The 15,165-nt window shown below is 34.1% G+C and overlaps 2 protein-coding genes across 3 annotated transcripts; both read left to right on the forward strand.

Moving 5' to 3' along the window:
- The first annotated feature begins 1,914 nt into the window (after positions 1-1,914).
- Positions 1,915-5,389, forward strand: LOC128233072 (uncharacterized). Of its 2 annotated transcripts, none has more exons than XM_052946950.1 (4): positions 1,915-2,021; positions 2,525-2,615; positions 3,211-3,389; positions 4,383-5,389. In XM_052946950.1, the coding sequence occupies exons 1-4, from the start codon at positions 1,979-1,981 to the stop codon at positions 4,667-4,669; spliced, it is 600 nt and encodes a 199-aa protein (XP_052802910.1). In that variant the 5' UTR covers positions 1,915-1,978; the 3' UTR covers positions 4,670-5,389. The 2 variants fall into 2 exon arrangements, with proteins under 2 accessions (XP_052802910.1, XP_052802911.1); XM_052946951.1 differs by lacking the exon at positions 4,383-5,389 and adding an exon at positions 3,540-3,875.
- A 4,088-nt stretch (positions 5,390-9,477) lies between these two features.
- Positions 9,478-11,411, forward strand: LOC128230834 (uncharacterized). Its single transcript, XM_052943278.1, has 4 exons — positions 9,478-9,594; positions 10,024-10,132; positions 10,475-10,596; positions 11,110-11,411. Exons 1-4 carry the CDS (start codon positions 9,540-9,542, stop codon positions 11,409-11,411), a joined length of 588 nt encoding a protein of 195 aa, XP_052799238.1. The 5' UTR covers positions 9,478-9,539.
- The last annotated feature ends 3,754 nt before the right edge of the window (positions 11,412-15,165 follow it).

Consider the following 15,165-nt stretch of genomic DNA (forward strand, 5'->3'; position numbering starts at 1 on the left):
ATAATCAACTCATGTATTTATTAAGTGTTTTGTTTTGTTTAATCTTATTATATATAGCCATATAACATAACCCCTCCACCCAAATACACTTTTTCGAATGTTATTCCGTTTAACAAATGTTTAAGTAAGCTTAATGCTGTAGAAAATATTTTTAAACATAATTTTGAATTGCAATTTAGTAAAATACGATCCATCTGCTAGAAATTCACGGATGAATTTTCACCGAATTTTCGAAATAATTGTCAATATTATCGTTGCTAGATTTCGTTTTGACTGTAAATTTACACACTCATATGCATTCTACAGGATTTGAATTACACACTGTTTGTTTGCAAAAAAGGCTATATGATGTAAACTTGACGGCAGTTCTGTCGTATGCAAAATGTTGCTCAATTCATGGTACATTTTTCATAGACGTAAGGCATTGTGTGTAGAGTTAGCAGCCGCCCCATTATAAGATAATAAAACACCATATGCTAAATAAAACTGTCGTTCCAATTTTGTGCTTACAACCTTTATAATGTAGATTTAACTATGCTATACATAGCCTGGCAGAAAGCATTGAATACAAGTTTTGTCAATTTAAAAGAATAGTCATTGCCCCCCTCCACCTCCTAGTGATTCGTATAAAGGTATTACTCTTGTGCACAAAGCTGTAGCATATTGCCTGAGGTCTATTCTAGCAAAACATTACATTGTCAATTATGTCCATAAACACTTCATACATTAACTTTGATATAATGCCTGGATGCAAAATAAAGGCAATGATAAAGTATGAAGTATGCAATAACAAAGGGAACATGTTTTGTTCGCAATCTTTCATCAATGATCTTGTCGCCATTCATTTTTCGTATCATATTTCGATTTATGTTTCCATGATATATGCGCATATTAACATTTTAAGACGACGTGTTATATATGTGTTTCAATAATTGATTTAGTTCTTTTCCCCAACTATTTGTAGGTTTACAGGTTGTCAATATATGGAAAAACAGAAACATATTTTGCAAACTGATGTAAGCAGGAATATTGTTATGAGGGTTGTTCTTAAAGTTTGCGCACACGAGCACATGACAATGTTTTGCATTCCTTCATTAAGATCCTTTCATGCACTAAAAGTGTTATTTATAATTTATAGTATAACGTTTTTCTTTTTTTTCTTTGTTTCAAACCTACTCAGTTTTTGAAAACACTCAAAATCGTATAAAGCAGTACCAACCATCAACGGTGTCGATAAAACGATCTGAAAATAAACATTTTTTCGATTTCGATTATTGAGTCTGAAACTCAGTCTAATTCTCTGATTCAGAATGTTTTTTTTTATTATGGGCATTGAACACGTTCACATTATATACCCAAGGCGAACAGATAATTTTGAAATTTCTCGTCCCTTCACTTAAGTTCTTAGTCGACGATGGTTAAAGTGAATATGGTCGGTTCCCACACGCTTGCACTAGAGCACGCACACGCACTTTGTTTAAATAACTTATAAAAGACTATTTTTGATGCAAGGAATCAATAGCTTAGATTCAAATGAGAATATATATTTTTTATCTTCATTCGAATTTTGGTTAACATAAACTTTTAACATTCTAAAACGTCTCATATGACTTTCATATGAATTGTACGAGTAGCAACACAGTATTAGAAGGGACTGAAGTAAAGTTTATGTGCATTGATCGCAAGCAGGTTGGTTCTGCTACTGAAGGAATGCTATTTGTACGAGCTTTGTCACGCAATGTTAGAATCTGGCTAGTGTCCATGATCATTAATTATACTTTCGCTTCAAGGTTCTTCATTTTTTTCCGCGATATCGAATATTTTCTCTTTTGTTATATTAACAATGATCGTTAATCAATTGATCAAACTGATTACTTTTATTTCACTTTGTCAAAAACAGATTGATTGAGTACATGTATATCGTGCCAAATTTTAAAAAATGGTATAGCTTCTTTTCTAAGTATATGGAGTATGATAAATGGATGTTAATTTAGCAGTGATAGCAACACTCTCCTTGAAAGGTATTTTTAACATCGATAGTAGTAAAACTTGTTTTGTTGATATATATAAAGTGTATATTTTTGTTCTCCATTTGCATGTAAAATTTGGTGTGTTTTTTAAAACCTTAAATTCAGCAATCATTTTCTGAAGATTTTATCGAAAGGCGATAAGGAAACTTACGTTTTTGGTGTTCCTACTATATGGTTTTCTTCACCATGTTCTGCCAATGTCAATTATTGAACAGTTAATTGTGGACTTGCAAATATTCAGCAACAACATATCGTATCAAATATCTCTTGTACTTCAGATTCAAACCATTCTATCCTCCCCCAAAAAATGTCCACCATTTCACCAGTACTAACTACGAACTTATTTTGATCAATCATCCAAAACAGGCCGATGCCAACGCTCATGTTAATATGTTGACTACACAAACTGTTACGGCTATGTTTGACACAAATGCAAAACACATCATTATTTCCACTTTCGAAAATTATATCGAGTATTCAGTTAAATGTTTCAGTACATGGCTGGGTCGAATGCCCGAAGGACGATTGGCCTTACTGCTATGTTTGTTTCAATGACCAGGACTGTTGTGAATATGAACGATGCTGGTAAGTGTGTCTAAACTACGTGTTTCTGTGAGATTCACTTTTCGTCGGGCTTTTTCTATTTGAAATAAATTACTGCGGAACTCCGTTTTAAAAGAGTACTTTAAGACCTGTTATGTTTGTACAGTTTTGCTGCTGTTGTTTTTCTCCACAAAAATAAACCACATCACGTTTAGACAATACAAGGACATAAGAGTTATACCAGTTTTATAAACATGTTTCCGATTCTTTTTCAACAATACTTGCATTGTGACATTTTAAATAAGTAAATGGATTTCAGAATTTACCACAATACACATTTGAATATATTCATGTGAAACCAATAACTACAACCCTGTATTCAATTAAGGCTAGCAAGAAAGCAAACTGTTTTGTTTTACATCACAGTAATATCGTAGTGCAAACACCTCAAGCGTAGGACCAAATCGCAAACGTTTACTATCGTGTGTGACAATTAGCTTTAACTGAACGCATGATGGTCGTCAAGAAATACTAGTTTTTATGATTCTCGTTAATTTTTAATGTTATACTTATATGCAAACAAATAACCTTTGTTAACTTCTCATTCGACGTAAACAAAATTACAACCATTTTGCAGTGAACGTCCATCTAGTTCGACTAGTTCGACTAGGCATGGCGCTGTCGAAAGATCGTCTAGGGGTCGTATCAACGTAATCTTGGAAACGGTCATTCCTTTTATCGTTTTCTGCATAATTGTGATAGTCTGTTTTCAATGCTGCAAGCATTCACGAGAAGGAGTCATACATCCAAGCCATGGTAACCTTAACATCTTTGAATGATTCGAGCATTGAACTCTAAAGGACGCAATGTTTCGCTTCGAACTTTTTCTTTTAAATTCAGTTTGAACTTACTTATTATGCAACTATTGTGAAACAATGAACTATTAATATTAATTAATCTTGTTAGCACGATGATACGCGATAGTGTGGTTTTGTACTGTGGGCAAACTCGGATATCTTGGAAGTAACCAACTTGTCTTCCCTGCTGACCACCAACCGGACTCACAACGCCAAGACCGGGATTCGAACATTCGACGCCTCGGCGAGAAGCGAGTGCGCTAACCGGACAATGAGTTGCTTAAGAGGAAATCAAAATCTGATAAGATTAGACTTATATATTAGGAATTTCATATGGATCCGTACGAATAAATTGAAGAAAAAATAAAGTTTTGGCAGAGTATTGAAAGTGATACTCGTATTTAATATCAATACATACACATGTATTGCAAACATACATTTTGAATGTTAAACCCTTATGCATTATTACTCCCAAATAAGATTTACCACGATTAATACAACTGTTAAAACATATGTTATATCAGAAAGAATGAATAAATGTCGAAAACAATGGTTCTTATGAAGGATTCCCAGTTAAGTTTGAAAGAAATGTGTAGAAAACACGGTATTTCTACCTTATGAGACTATAGTAGATCACTGTTAATATTATAGCATTCAGCAATCAATTAATATTTTGGGGTTTTCAGCTATTTAATACACTGTTACAATCTTGTAATCAGTAATTAATATGTTCCATAAATGCATTATTTAGTGAGTGGTTAATGATTTATCACTCAAATTTTGTGTTTGTTATACATGTGTATGTATTGATTTTGAATAAGAGTGTCACTTTAAGAGTGCATCTATAAATGTACAATTTCCTTGTTACACATATTTTATATTTCATTTTAATACATAAAATGAATAAAGTCATGATCAACTATTCATTTTTTCATATGACTTTTAAATTTAGGTCAGCAAGCAGCAGTCGTACACATATCACAGTGCGCCGAACGGACTTCTGAACAGACAACAAGGATAGAACAACCCGACCCAATCACTCACTTTCACAAACCAGCCAGTGTATCCACCTCCTCCTCTCGCCAGCAACGCACAACGACTTTGACAATAGTTAATCCAAGCGCGCCTCACGGACCTATGTACGGACACGATTCGCACAGCAACCTTTCTCCACCACCCTCGTACACCAGCGAGCCAGAATATTCGCCACCCCCCCCCCCCCCACACCACATCTTATAACAAGCACTCAATAAACAGGACAATAAAAATACACTTGGTCCATGAAAAATGTAAAAGAAAATGTTTCAATTCGTTCAATGATTATATATATATCAAGCTTTCAAAAATATATGCTTATAACGCTATCGTCGTCGAAATGTTATTCAATTCATGATACGCTTTTAAAAGATATTGGGCAGTATGTGTCCAGCCCATAGTCACATTGCCATAAATGAACCTCTTTATTATATGCCTATCAAATTCCTTTTCCATATCCAACAGTGAAAATACAGCACGCCGTATTGAAAATTCCGTATCGTGGTACTGTCGTTTTGTGATTCCGTATCATGCGAGTACCGTGTGTAGTCTCGAAACTACTTTTGCGTTGCTAAAAATAGCGTGACCAAAAAGACTGGTAAAACAACTTTTTAATACATAAAAATGTCTAACTTTACTCACGCTCACAGCTACTTCAGCGAACTAGTTGTTTGCCATTTTGAAGTTCAAAAATTGTTGCAAAAACCATGTTTATTATCATAAATATGAGCAGCTCTCCATTACAAAGAAGGAGGCGAATTTGCGTCATCGATAGAAATAGCGATTGACTCACGAACTTCCCTTAATTCTGCATATAATGATCGTCAAAAATCCCACGAATATTTACTTTGTTAAAAATGGCCGCGATACGTCAAAAGGAAATGGATTAGTGTATTCTCGTAAAATAAGTACCGTTTTGTGGGTTTTTTTATGTGCTGTGACATTTCTTAATTGTTTTCGTATTAGCATTTTGTCAATTTTGCTAAAACACAAAATATTTTGTTCTTATTTTGCTCAATAAAGTGTATTCCGTAAGTTCTGACTTCGTTTTCTCCCTTGACTTCAATACACAAAACTACGTAACACATTCGAATTCATACGCGCATTTGACAGATGGCGGTAAATTAAAATCAAATTGAAACGGAAAAATAAAAAGGAATGATTAAATAGGCAGGTTTATAATAAATGGAATATTACGATAAAACGCTTTACTGGTGACCTGTATCACGTCTCGTTTGGTGAGTAAACATACATCTGTCTCGACCTGCGGTCTCGACGGATACGTGTTTACACACTGAACTCGACGTGATTCAGGTCACCAGAAAAGCGTCCCATCATATTATCCCCTATATTTTGAAATATTTGCCTTATATCAGTTAAAATGATAAAATAATACCTGTTCTCATCCATTGTGATCAATATATCGACAATTTATTCGATGTTTTTACAATTATAAACTGATCGTAAGTTCTGACACATTTTATTTTAAGTTATCGTTAATTATTTACGATAGCACATTCAGTCTTAATTGTTCATTTCTCTAACACGAAAAGCAGTATGTTCACAAAGAACAAATATAGCGTTTTATTTGTACATAAATAATGAAAATTTTGAAAATAATGATGGAGAAGCAATGTGGCTACTTGGTCTAAAGAAAAGTAAAATGCACTTGCAGAAGAACAAGGAATACATACACATGTATTTTAAATAAATTACAAAATTTACTGTCATGTGTCAAAGATGAGATGTTTGCAGTAGTGTAGATATGTACCAATGTATTTAATAACTTCAAATAGGTGTGTCCGAATTTAAACAATGAATGCCAAAGTAATGTAGTGCAGGCAAATATTAACGACATACGTCATGTCATTTAAATAATACATGTATTTACGTTGGCCTCGTCTTTTCAGTAGAGATCTTTTTACTTTTAATTTGCAATCAATGACTGGCGCTGTGACGTTGTGTTTATTTCATTCTGTATTCTGAATGGACCATAGCGATGTTGTTTGACCAATGGTACACGACTCTTCAAATATATGCTGTTCCTTTCCACAGACATCAAATATCTTATGTCTTATAAAAATGAGGCAGTTAGACCTGTTTGGTCTTCTAAGCGGTCATTACTGTGAACGCTTGGTTGCAGCTTTGCAAATATCTGAGAGGCGGAACAACACAATATTAGCTCAAAGAACTGTTTGTGTATTTATATAAATAAGACGAATAATGAGGAAAGCGGATGGTTTTCGCGCGCACGTCACTTCCTCTCCCGCCAGGACACAATTTCTCTACATACTAGGAAGCAATGCCTCCTTCTTATAAACGGCCGCCCACTCGCCGACCCTCCTTTGAAACCGACAATAGCGTTTTGCGACCTCAACTTCCTGAAACTACGGAAGAATCGCCAACAACTTAACGTATTGGAGGTCGCCGAAGTCATACGTATCACTGTCCCTACTTCTTACAACGGTTTAACAACCGAGACGATCGCCCACAAAAAATCGGCGCCAGACTTAGTTCAGTTTGACGATCAAAAAAAACGATCAAAATACGTCCAATGAAGCCGCGACCAAATATTGAAGTTCATTTCACATAAAAGAATTAAAATTGAATACAAAATATACAATTACAAAAATACAAAAAATGAATTGTTTTATGAGGCTACAGTATGCCACTTATGTTCACTTCCAAAGTTTAATTATGACAATAATAGTACCTGCCAAGCAACAACAAAGTCTTTCAATGTTTAGCGTAATTGTTTCAAAAATAGTACCTGCACAGAAAACAACAAAAACTCCTCAATATCTACCATAATAGTAGCAATAAGAGTACCAACAAAGACAACAACAAAAGCTTCTAATGTTTAGCGTAGTGCCTGCCCAAACAACAATAAAGTCTTCCAATGTTTGGCATAGTTGTATCAATAATGATACATGCCAAGACAATAACAAAAGCTTCTAATGTTTAGCGTAATTGTATCAATAATAGTGCCTGCCAAGATAACAATAAAATAGTTCAATGTTTAACGTAATTGTATGAATAATAGTGTCTGCCAAGACAGCAAACATGTTTTAAATGTTTAGCGTAATTGTTTCAATTAAAGTATCTGCCAAGACAGCAACAACAGCTTCCAATGTTTAGCGAAATGTTAATAATACAATGTAATACAATGGAAAAAGACCGGAAGTGGAAAAAAATAGGTTTTATGAAAATACATTGATGGTATCAACCGGGTCAATCCCAATAACAATGACCCCGTTTAGAGTCACAATGTTTCGGCATAACAAACAATAAACGAAAAAATACAACATTAGAATGCAGCAAAGATTAACAAAACATTCGTCAAAATAGTTGTACTGATAAATGTTGGGCTTACTGTCTTTCAAGAAAAGTCAGCGAAAGAGGAGTTCATTGTTTTGATTAACGATTAGGGGTACTTAATCACACGCTATCAAAACCGCTACACAAACGGACAAGATCACATACACACACGCATGCGAACGCGCACACGCATACACATTTACACCTAAAGAATTCATTCATCAAAAATGCGTAGATTTTTCCAGGTCGTACATAACTAACAAACAATCGTTTAGTATAGACACCTTCAACGCGGTAAGCTCCCAGAGATACTTTTTTGTATTTGATATAGATTTGATATCGAGTCTCAAGGTGGCAGTCCCAACATGAAAAGTAATCGAAATTGGAGTGTTGGTTAAACAAACACGAACAATTACATAACTTCACGACCTTCAAATCGTAACCAGTCCTGAAGGAACAATGTTACAGAATCATCTTAAGTTAAAATTATACATTTTCCTAAAATTCAACAATTCCCCCCCCCCCAAAAAAAAAATAAATAAATAATAATAATATATATATATATAAAAAACTGGTAGAAATGTAATTTTTAGTGTATATTCTGCCATTAAAAAAAATCAAGAAAAAGTATGACATTTAACAATCCCTAATTTAACAATGGAGTTTAAATATGTTATAATTAGCCTGCGACGCTTCTATAATACGGAACAAGTGCTATATAAAATAAGGGTTTGAATAAGACTTGCAAACTGTTAACCAGTACAGTTCTTCCATGGCTTGTGCTAATTTTGACTACTGCATTTATAGTCAATCTGTACTCTACAGTGACCCGTGATAAAATCTTACACGATTGTTTAATAACACCATCATTTCTATCGCCAACATACAAGTAACGGGTGGCACACAACGGTAGGCTCCATTGTAATTACTCGTCAACACATAATGCAACTAGAGCCATGTAACCTAATTTAACAAATAAAACTGTCGTCACCGAACAGTGGGAATTAAACCGGCTTGAGTACCAACATCACACTTCGTCGTTGTACCTAAGAAACAGAGTCAACCAACAAATAAATGATATAAGAATTCCGATACAGTCATTTAGCTTAATCAAGAGTTGTTAAGATGTTAAAGTTATGGTGAATTCATAAGGTGGGATAAATTTACATCTGATATTATTTAGTTCTGACGTCATCGAAATTTGAAAAAGTGAGATAAGTTTGATATATTCAGAGTTTCGTTTTTCATATGGGTACGTAAAACTACTAACATAATTTTAACTGGCCAAAGTAGATACATTTATTGCCAAGTTTCTATGGCTTCTTTTTTAACCTTCTTCCTTTTCCTTCGCGTTGATTCTTCCGTAATTTTCTTCATCTTGAGTGTATGGGTAACATTATCAACTGACCAACTGTTGTTTTTTCAACGAGCCCTTTCATTCATTGTACCAATCCGGCTTGTAATCGAGTTCAAGACCATTTGTTCTTGTAGAATGCACAGTTCTCCACGTACTTCCGTGATTTTGTCCTATATTTACATTGATCTTTTCTACAAGTATGCCACCTTAATTACTTTGTAAAAGGAATTAGTAAATAGGTTGATTGCGTACTTGTATATCGTGCCAAAGATCAATTTGCAAAGCTGATTCTATTATGTAAAGATTTCTATACGACTTTTTTATTTGCAAATAAAGCCAAATTTCAATCTTACCTAAATTTGTTTTACTTGTTTATCTTCGATTCCAATAATACGGAATATGTTTGATATAAGGATATTAGTTTTAGCGGTGATAGCAACACTCCTTCCGAAAGGTATTTTTATCATTGATAATTGTACATTTTTATGTGTATTAATGTTATAGTGCTATAACTTTGTTCTTTCCATTTACATTTTTAGATTGGTGTGTTTAAAAAACCTTATATTAAGGAATTACGTTTTTGGTGTTCATATTTTACAGTTGTTTCACTATGTTCTGTCAATCATTTTGATTGAAGCAAAACAGTGTACATGTTTCGCAAATATTTAACAAAAAATATCTCATTATAAATCTGTTTTTTTTCTATCCTTCCCATATATGTCATCCCTTTCACCAATTAACTTATTTGGAACAGTTAGCCGAAACTGTCTATTGTAAATCTTTATGTTAATATGTTTTTTACTTAAAGCGTTTCGGATATGTCTAAACAAATGCGGAAGTTATCATCAAAAATTAAAATAGATTATTTAATTAAATGTTTTAGCGCTTGGCTTTGTAAGGTGCCCGAAAGTCGACTGGCCTTACGACTATGTTTGTTTCAATGACGAGTACTGTTGTGAAGTTGAACAATGCTGTAAAGATGAACAATGCTGGTAAGTCTGTCTAACAGGGGTGAAGTTCTCTTCTGCTCGGACTATTTTGTTAAGACATACATTCCGGCAGAACTCTTTGGATAAAACAGCTTTATTTAAAGCAAGTTGTATCTGTGTGTTTTTGACGTTGTTTTTGTCTCCAAAAACACAAAACATAAGTCATAGAACAAACATGTGCATAAAAACAATGTTATAAACACTGTTAATTTCTTTTTCAGCAATACTTTCAATACATTTCAATCTAGAATTATATTATGTAATATAACGTTTATGTTGGATCATGTTACATAGCCATCTAGACACAAAAATCCACGTGTTACTTAAATTACAACAATTTTGCAGCGACCATATTTCGTTCGGTGCAATGGTGGGAATTTCATTCGGAGTGTTCGCTTTTGTCTGTATTGTGATGTTCTGCTGCTTCATAAAACATGCACAAAGAGGAGTCATTCGTCCAAGCAATGGTAACCATTTCATCCTTAACTGATTCAATTCTTGAAGTAAGCGTATTCATTACTATGTTCTAAAAGACTTTCCCTTTTGGATGACTTTCTTTCTGTTTAATTTAAATTTATTTATTTCATAACGATTGTGAAACAAGTTACAACCACACTATATTATACGTTCTCATTGGCGCGATTTAAAGACAGTAGAGTGTATTTGTGTTGTGGTTGAAACTGGAGTACACTGAATAAATCTACTTGTCAAGTTTGGTGACCACCAATAAAACTCGGGCGCTCATTCCGGGGATAGTACCCAGGACGCCTTGGTGGCATGCGAAAGCGCTAATCACTGCGCTTACTGGACAGTTTTTAATTTGGAAATGAAAAATTATTTTCACAGAAGAAGGTTATAAAGTAAAGTAATGACAAAGTTAGGTGCATGATTTAAGACCATTTCCGTGTTAGAAATATTTGATCGACACTTTCATATATGAAGAGAAGAAAATCGAGACACTCTTTACAAATGATTTTCAGATGTAGGTCAGGAACCAGCAGTCGTACACATATCACCTCGCGCCGAACGGACTTCTGAACAGACAACAAGGATAGAGTTACCCGATCCCATCACGCGACTTCACCAACCAACCAGAGTGTCGTACTCCTCATCGCGCCAGCAACCCACAACGACTTGGACAACCAGCGAACCAGACCTACCTATGTACGGATACGATTCGTACAGCAACCATTCCCCTCCACCCTCGTATACCAGCCAACAAGAATATTCGCCGCCTCCAACCCCACCTCCTGTTACATTCACTCGACGAACTGGACACTAGTTAAATATTGAACCTTTGCGCAAGCACACGTTCTTAATTAGCCAAATTACATTACATAATCAACTAATGTATTTATTAAGTGTATTGTTTTGTTTTATTATATATAGCCATATAACATACCCTCTCCACCCAAATACACTTTTTCCAATGTTAATTCGTTTAACAAATGTTATAGTAAGCTTAATGCTGTAGTAATAATTTTTAGAACATTATTTAAAATTGGAATTTAGTATAATAAAATGCATGTGATTGAAATTCACGGATTTGAATTTTATTGAATTTGAATTCAATATAAATTTTCACCGAATTTACGAAATAATTGTCAATATTATCGTTGCTAGGTTTCGTTTTGACTGTAAGATTACACACTCATATACATTTTACAGGATTTGAATTACACACTGTGCTATGCAAAGAAGATTCTATGATGCAAACTTGACGGCAACACTGTCGTATGCAAAATGTTGCTCAATTCATTGTCTTTTTTCATGGATATTAGGCATTGTGTGTAGAGTCAGTAGCCGCTCCATTCAAAGATAATGAAACACCATATGCTAAATACAACTGTCGTGCCATACTTGTTCTTACAACCTTTATAACATAGGTTTATCTATACCATTTATAGTCAGGCAGAACATATTGGAAACAAGTTTTGTCAGTTTGAAAGAAGAGTCAGTAGGTCCGACCACCTCATAGTGATTCTTATAAAGTTATTACTATTGTGCACAAAGCTATAGCATATTGCCTGGTGTATATTCTAGCAAAACATTACATTTTCAATCATGTCCATAAAACTTATTATATCTTAATTTGATATAAGGTCTATATGCAAAATACCTTGACCGAGGCAATGAAAGTGTATGAAGTATGCAATAACAAAGGGAACTTATTTTGTTCGCATGCGTTCATATTCATTATTAATCTTGTCGCAATTCAAATCGTATTGCGATATATGTTACCATGATATATGTGTATGTTCACATTTAAAGACGACTTGTTATGTATGATTTTGATTAAATCTGTTGTTTTCCCAAAACACATTTATTGCCTGTATTTGTAAAACAGAAATAAATTTTGCAAACCAATGTTAGCAGAAATATTGTGTTCGAGGGTTGTTCTTAAAGTTTGTGGACAGGAGCAAATGACATTGTTTTGCATTCCTTCAAAACGATCCTTCCATGCACAAATGGTGCTATTAATAAACTATTTCACGTATTTTATGTTCTTTAATGATTCGAAAATACAAAGTTTTTGAAAAAACTCGTATTACATATCACACAATATTAGCCATCGACGCTGTAGACGGTACGATCTAAAAATAAACATATTGTTTTCATTTTGGGTCTTGGTCCTGACTAAGTCATGCGTCTTAAACTCTGCTTCAGGATATTATCTGATATGGGTCTTGGACACGTTCACATAAACCAAAGACGTACAGATGATCTTCGAATCTCTCTTCCTTTCACTTACGTACTTAGTCAACGATCGTAAGAATCTAAATTTTTGGTTTGCACACGCGCAAAACTTATACAAGACGAATAGTTTTGATGCAGGAACTCAATGACGCAGCTGAATAGATTTAAAAGTAAATTAATATTTTATCATAATTCGAATGGGGATAAACATGGATATAAACGCTCTTAAAACAGGGATGAGTTTATATACTGGGGTAAAACTTATTAAATCAAGAGATCGCCATGTTGTCAGAAACGTGTTTAAGATTCAATAAACCATTTTTCCCGCCACTAGCCGAAAAGCAGCCAATAAGTCATTCACACTTAATTTTTGCGTGACCGTTAATGAGATAATGTGGAAAATGTCATAATCACGTACGGTGGATATAAATCGGTGCGTAATTGCCTTCCTCTGTATTAAGCTCGGGACTGCAGTATGACCGAGACGTATTCCGTCTGTTTCATTTCCTTTAAAATTACGACATATGTGCGTGTGATTATTTAGCATTTTTTTAAGCACACTGTTTTCCCTCCTTATAAGCATCTGGCTAACATTTTTTATGTAAACATATTTTATAATATTTATATTTGTTTAGTTAATTAAAGACACCAAAACGGCTCCTGTACAACATGTCCAAGAAAAGCAGGAAGAAACAGGATATTAAAAAGTATTCACTTTTCTTACAATCTAAACAGCTACCCATAGATTACTGCCCATTGGAAATTGTAAACATGTATCCTTATAGACACGGCCTTCAGGTTTCTTTTAGAAAATCAATTATCAAAATGCTGACGTTTTTGCCATGACATTGTATAAAATCATCAAACAACCAAATCCTATATATACCTTCAACTCGGTTGAACTCCAAGAAATACCTGTTTGCATTGTAAATTTTTATATCATTTAAGGCGGCAAGCCTGACATTTACAGTCAATGAAGGTGGACTTTTGCTGGAACAACCCCAAACTATTATTTTGCTAGTTTTTAGAATTTGAATAAGCCTTACAAACATGTTACCAGTGCAGTGATTTTGAGGTTGCGCTAATTCCGGCCACTGCATTTATTGACGAACTTTGATGAGACTACACCTGTGAAATAATCGTACATCACTTGTTGAATGTTTGATAACACCATCGAATAAAATCAACATACTAGGCCGTACGCCACCAATGGTAGGTTTCATTGCAGTAAATCGTCAACCCATAATGCATAAGTAACCTAACCTAAAAGTCTGCAATCGGGACCCGAGGATAACTTTCACTCAGTTTGAGTTATAACATGTTTTACTATATCAATAAATGCTCTATATGAAAGAGCCGCACATAACGAGACTGATAAATTAATACTTTCCATTTAAATTGTATTAACACTAAATACAATTTTTCCTTTAACCTGCCTGGATTGTTTTTATTTACGACTTTAGGATGGTTGAATGGACAAAACTCTCATCTTAAATAAAACATTTTTTTTAAGGTTTTACCAAGCCTGTCGTTATTTTGGCAATACTTTAGAATACATTAACAGATAAGGCGGTGTAGTAGACATAAACGTAAACATGTATATACTATTTCTTATGTATTTATTATAGCTCAATAGAAATGGTGTTTTTGTAATAACCGTAAAACGACACTGTATTAACAAACTGCTGACATGAACGTGTCTTGTGTAGAAACTATTTACACATTATTTTACTTAAGATGTTAACCAGCATTCACAAAATGTGTAACATATGCAATTTTATTTTGTTGAAGTGACATCGACTTGATTTAACCATGTAAGGGTAGATACCATTTCAATCCATATCTTAGCTGTAAGCCTTAGGAACAGATCAATCAACGAATTAAGGATATAAGAAATCTGATACAGACATTTAGTTGAATCAGGAGGTGTTGAGATGTTAAACGTATGATGAATTCATGAGGTCAGATAAATCTTTTTCTGACATTATTTTTTATGAGGCCATCGAAATTTAAAAAAAGAGATAAGAATGATATACTCAAAGTTTTGTTTTTCCTATGGGTACGTACAGCTGCTTACAAAATTTTAACGGGCTGAAAGCAGATAGATCATTGCCCAGCATCCGTAAATAGCTTCATTTTAAACCATTTCCCTCAAAATGACACTTCCGTAACTTTCTTCATCTCGAGTGTTTATGTACCACCACCAACTGACCGACTGATGTTTTTCAACTAGCCCTTTCATGCATTGTACCAATTCGGCTTTAATCGAGTTCTAGACCATTGTTTTGGAGAATGCACAGTTCTCCATGTACTTCCGCAATTTTGTCTTATATTTACAA

This window comes from Mya arenaria, chromosome 4 (assembly GCF_026914265.1).
Source record: "Mya arenaria isolate MELC-2E11 chromosome 4, ASM2691426v1".
NCBI lineage: Eukaryota > Metazoa > Mollusca > Bivalvia > Myida > Myidae > Mya > Mya arenaria.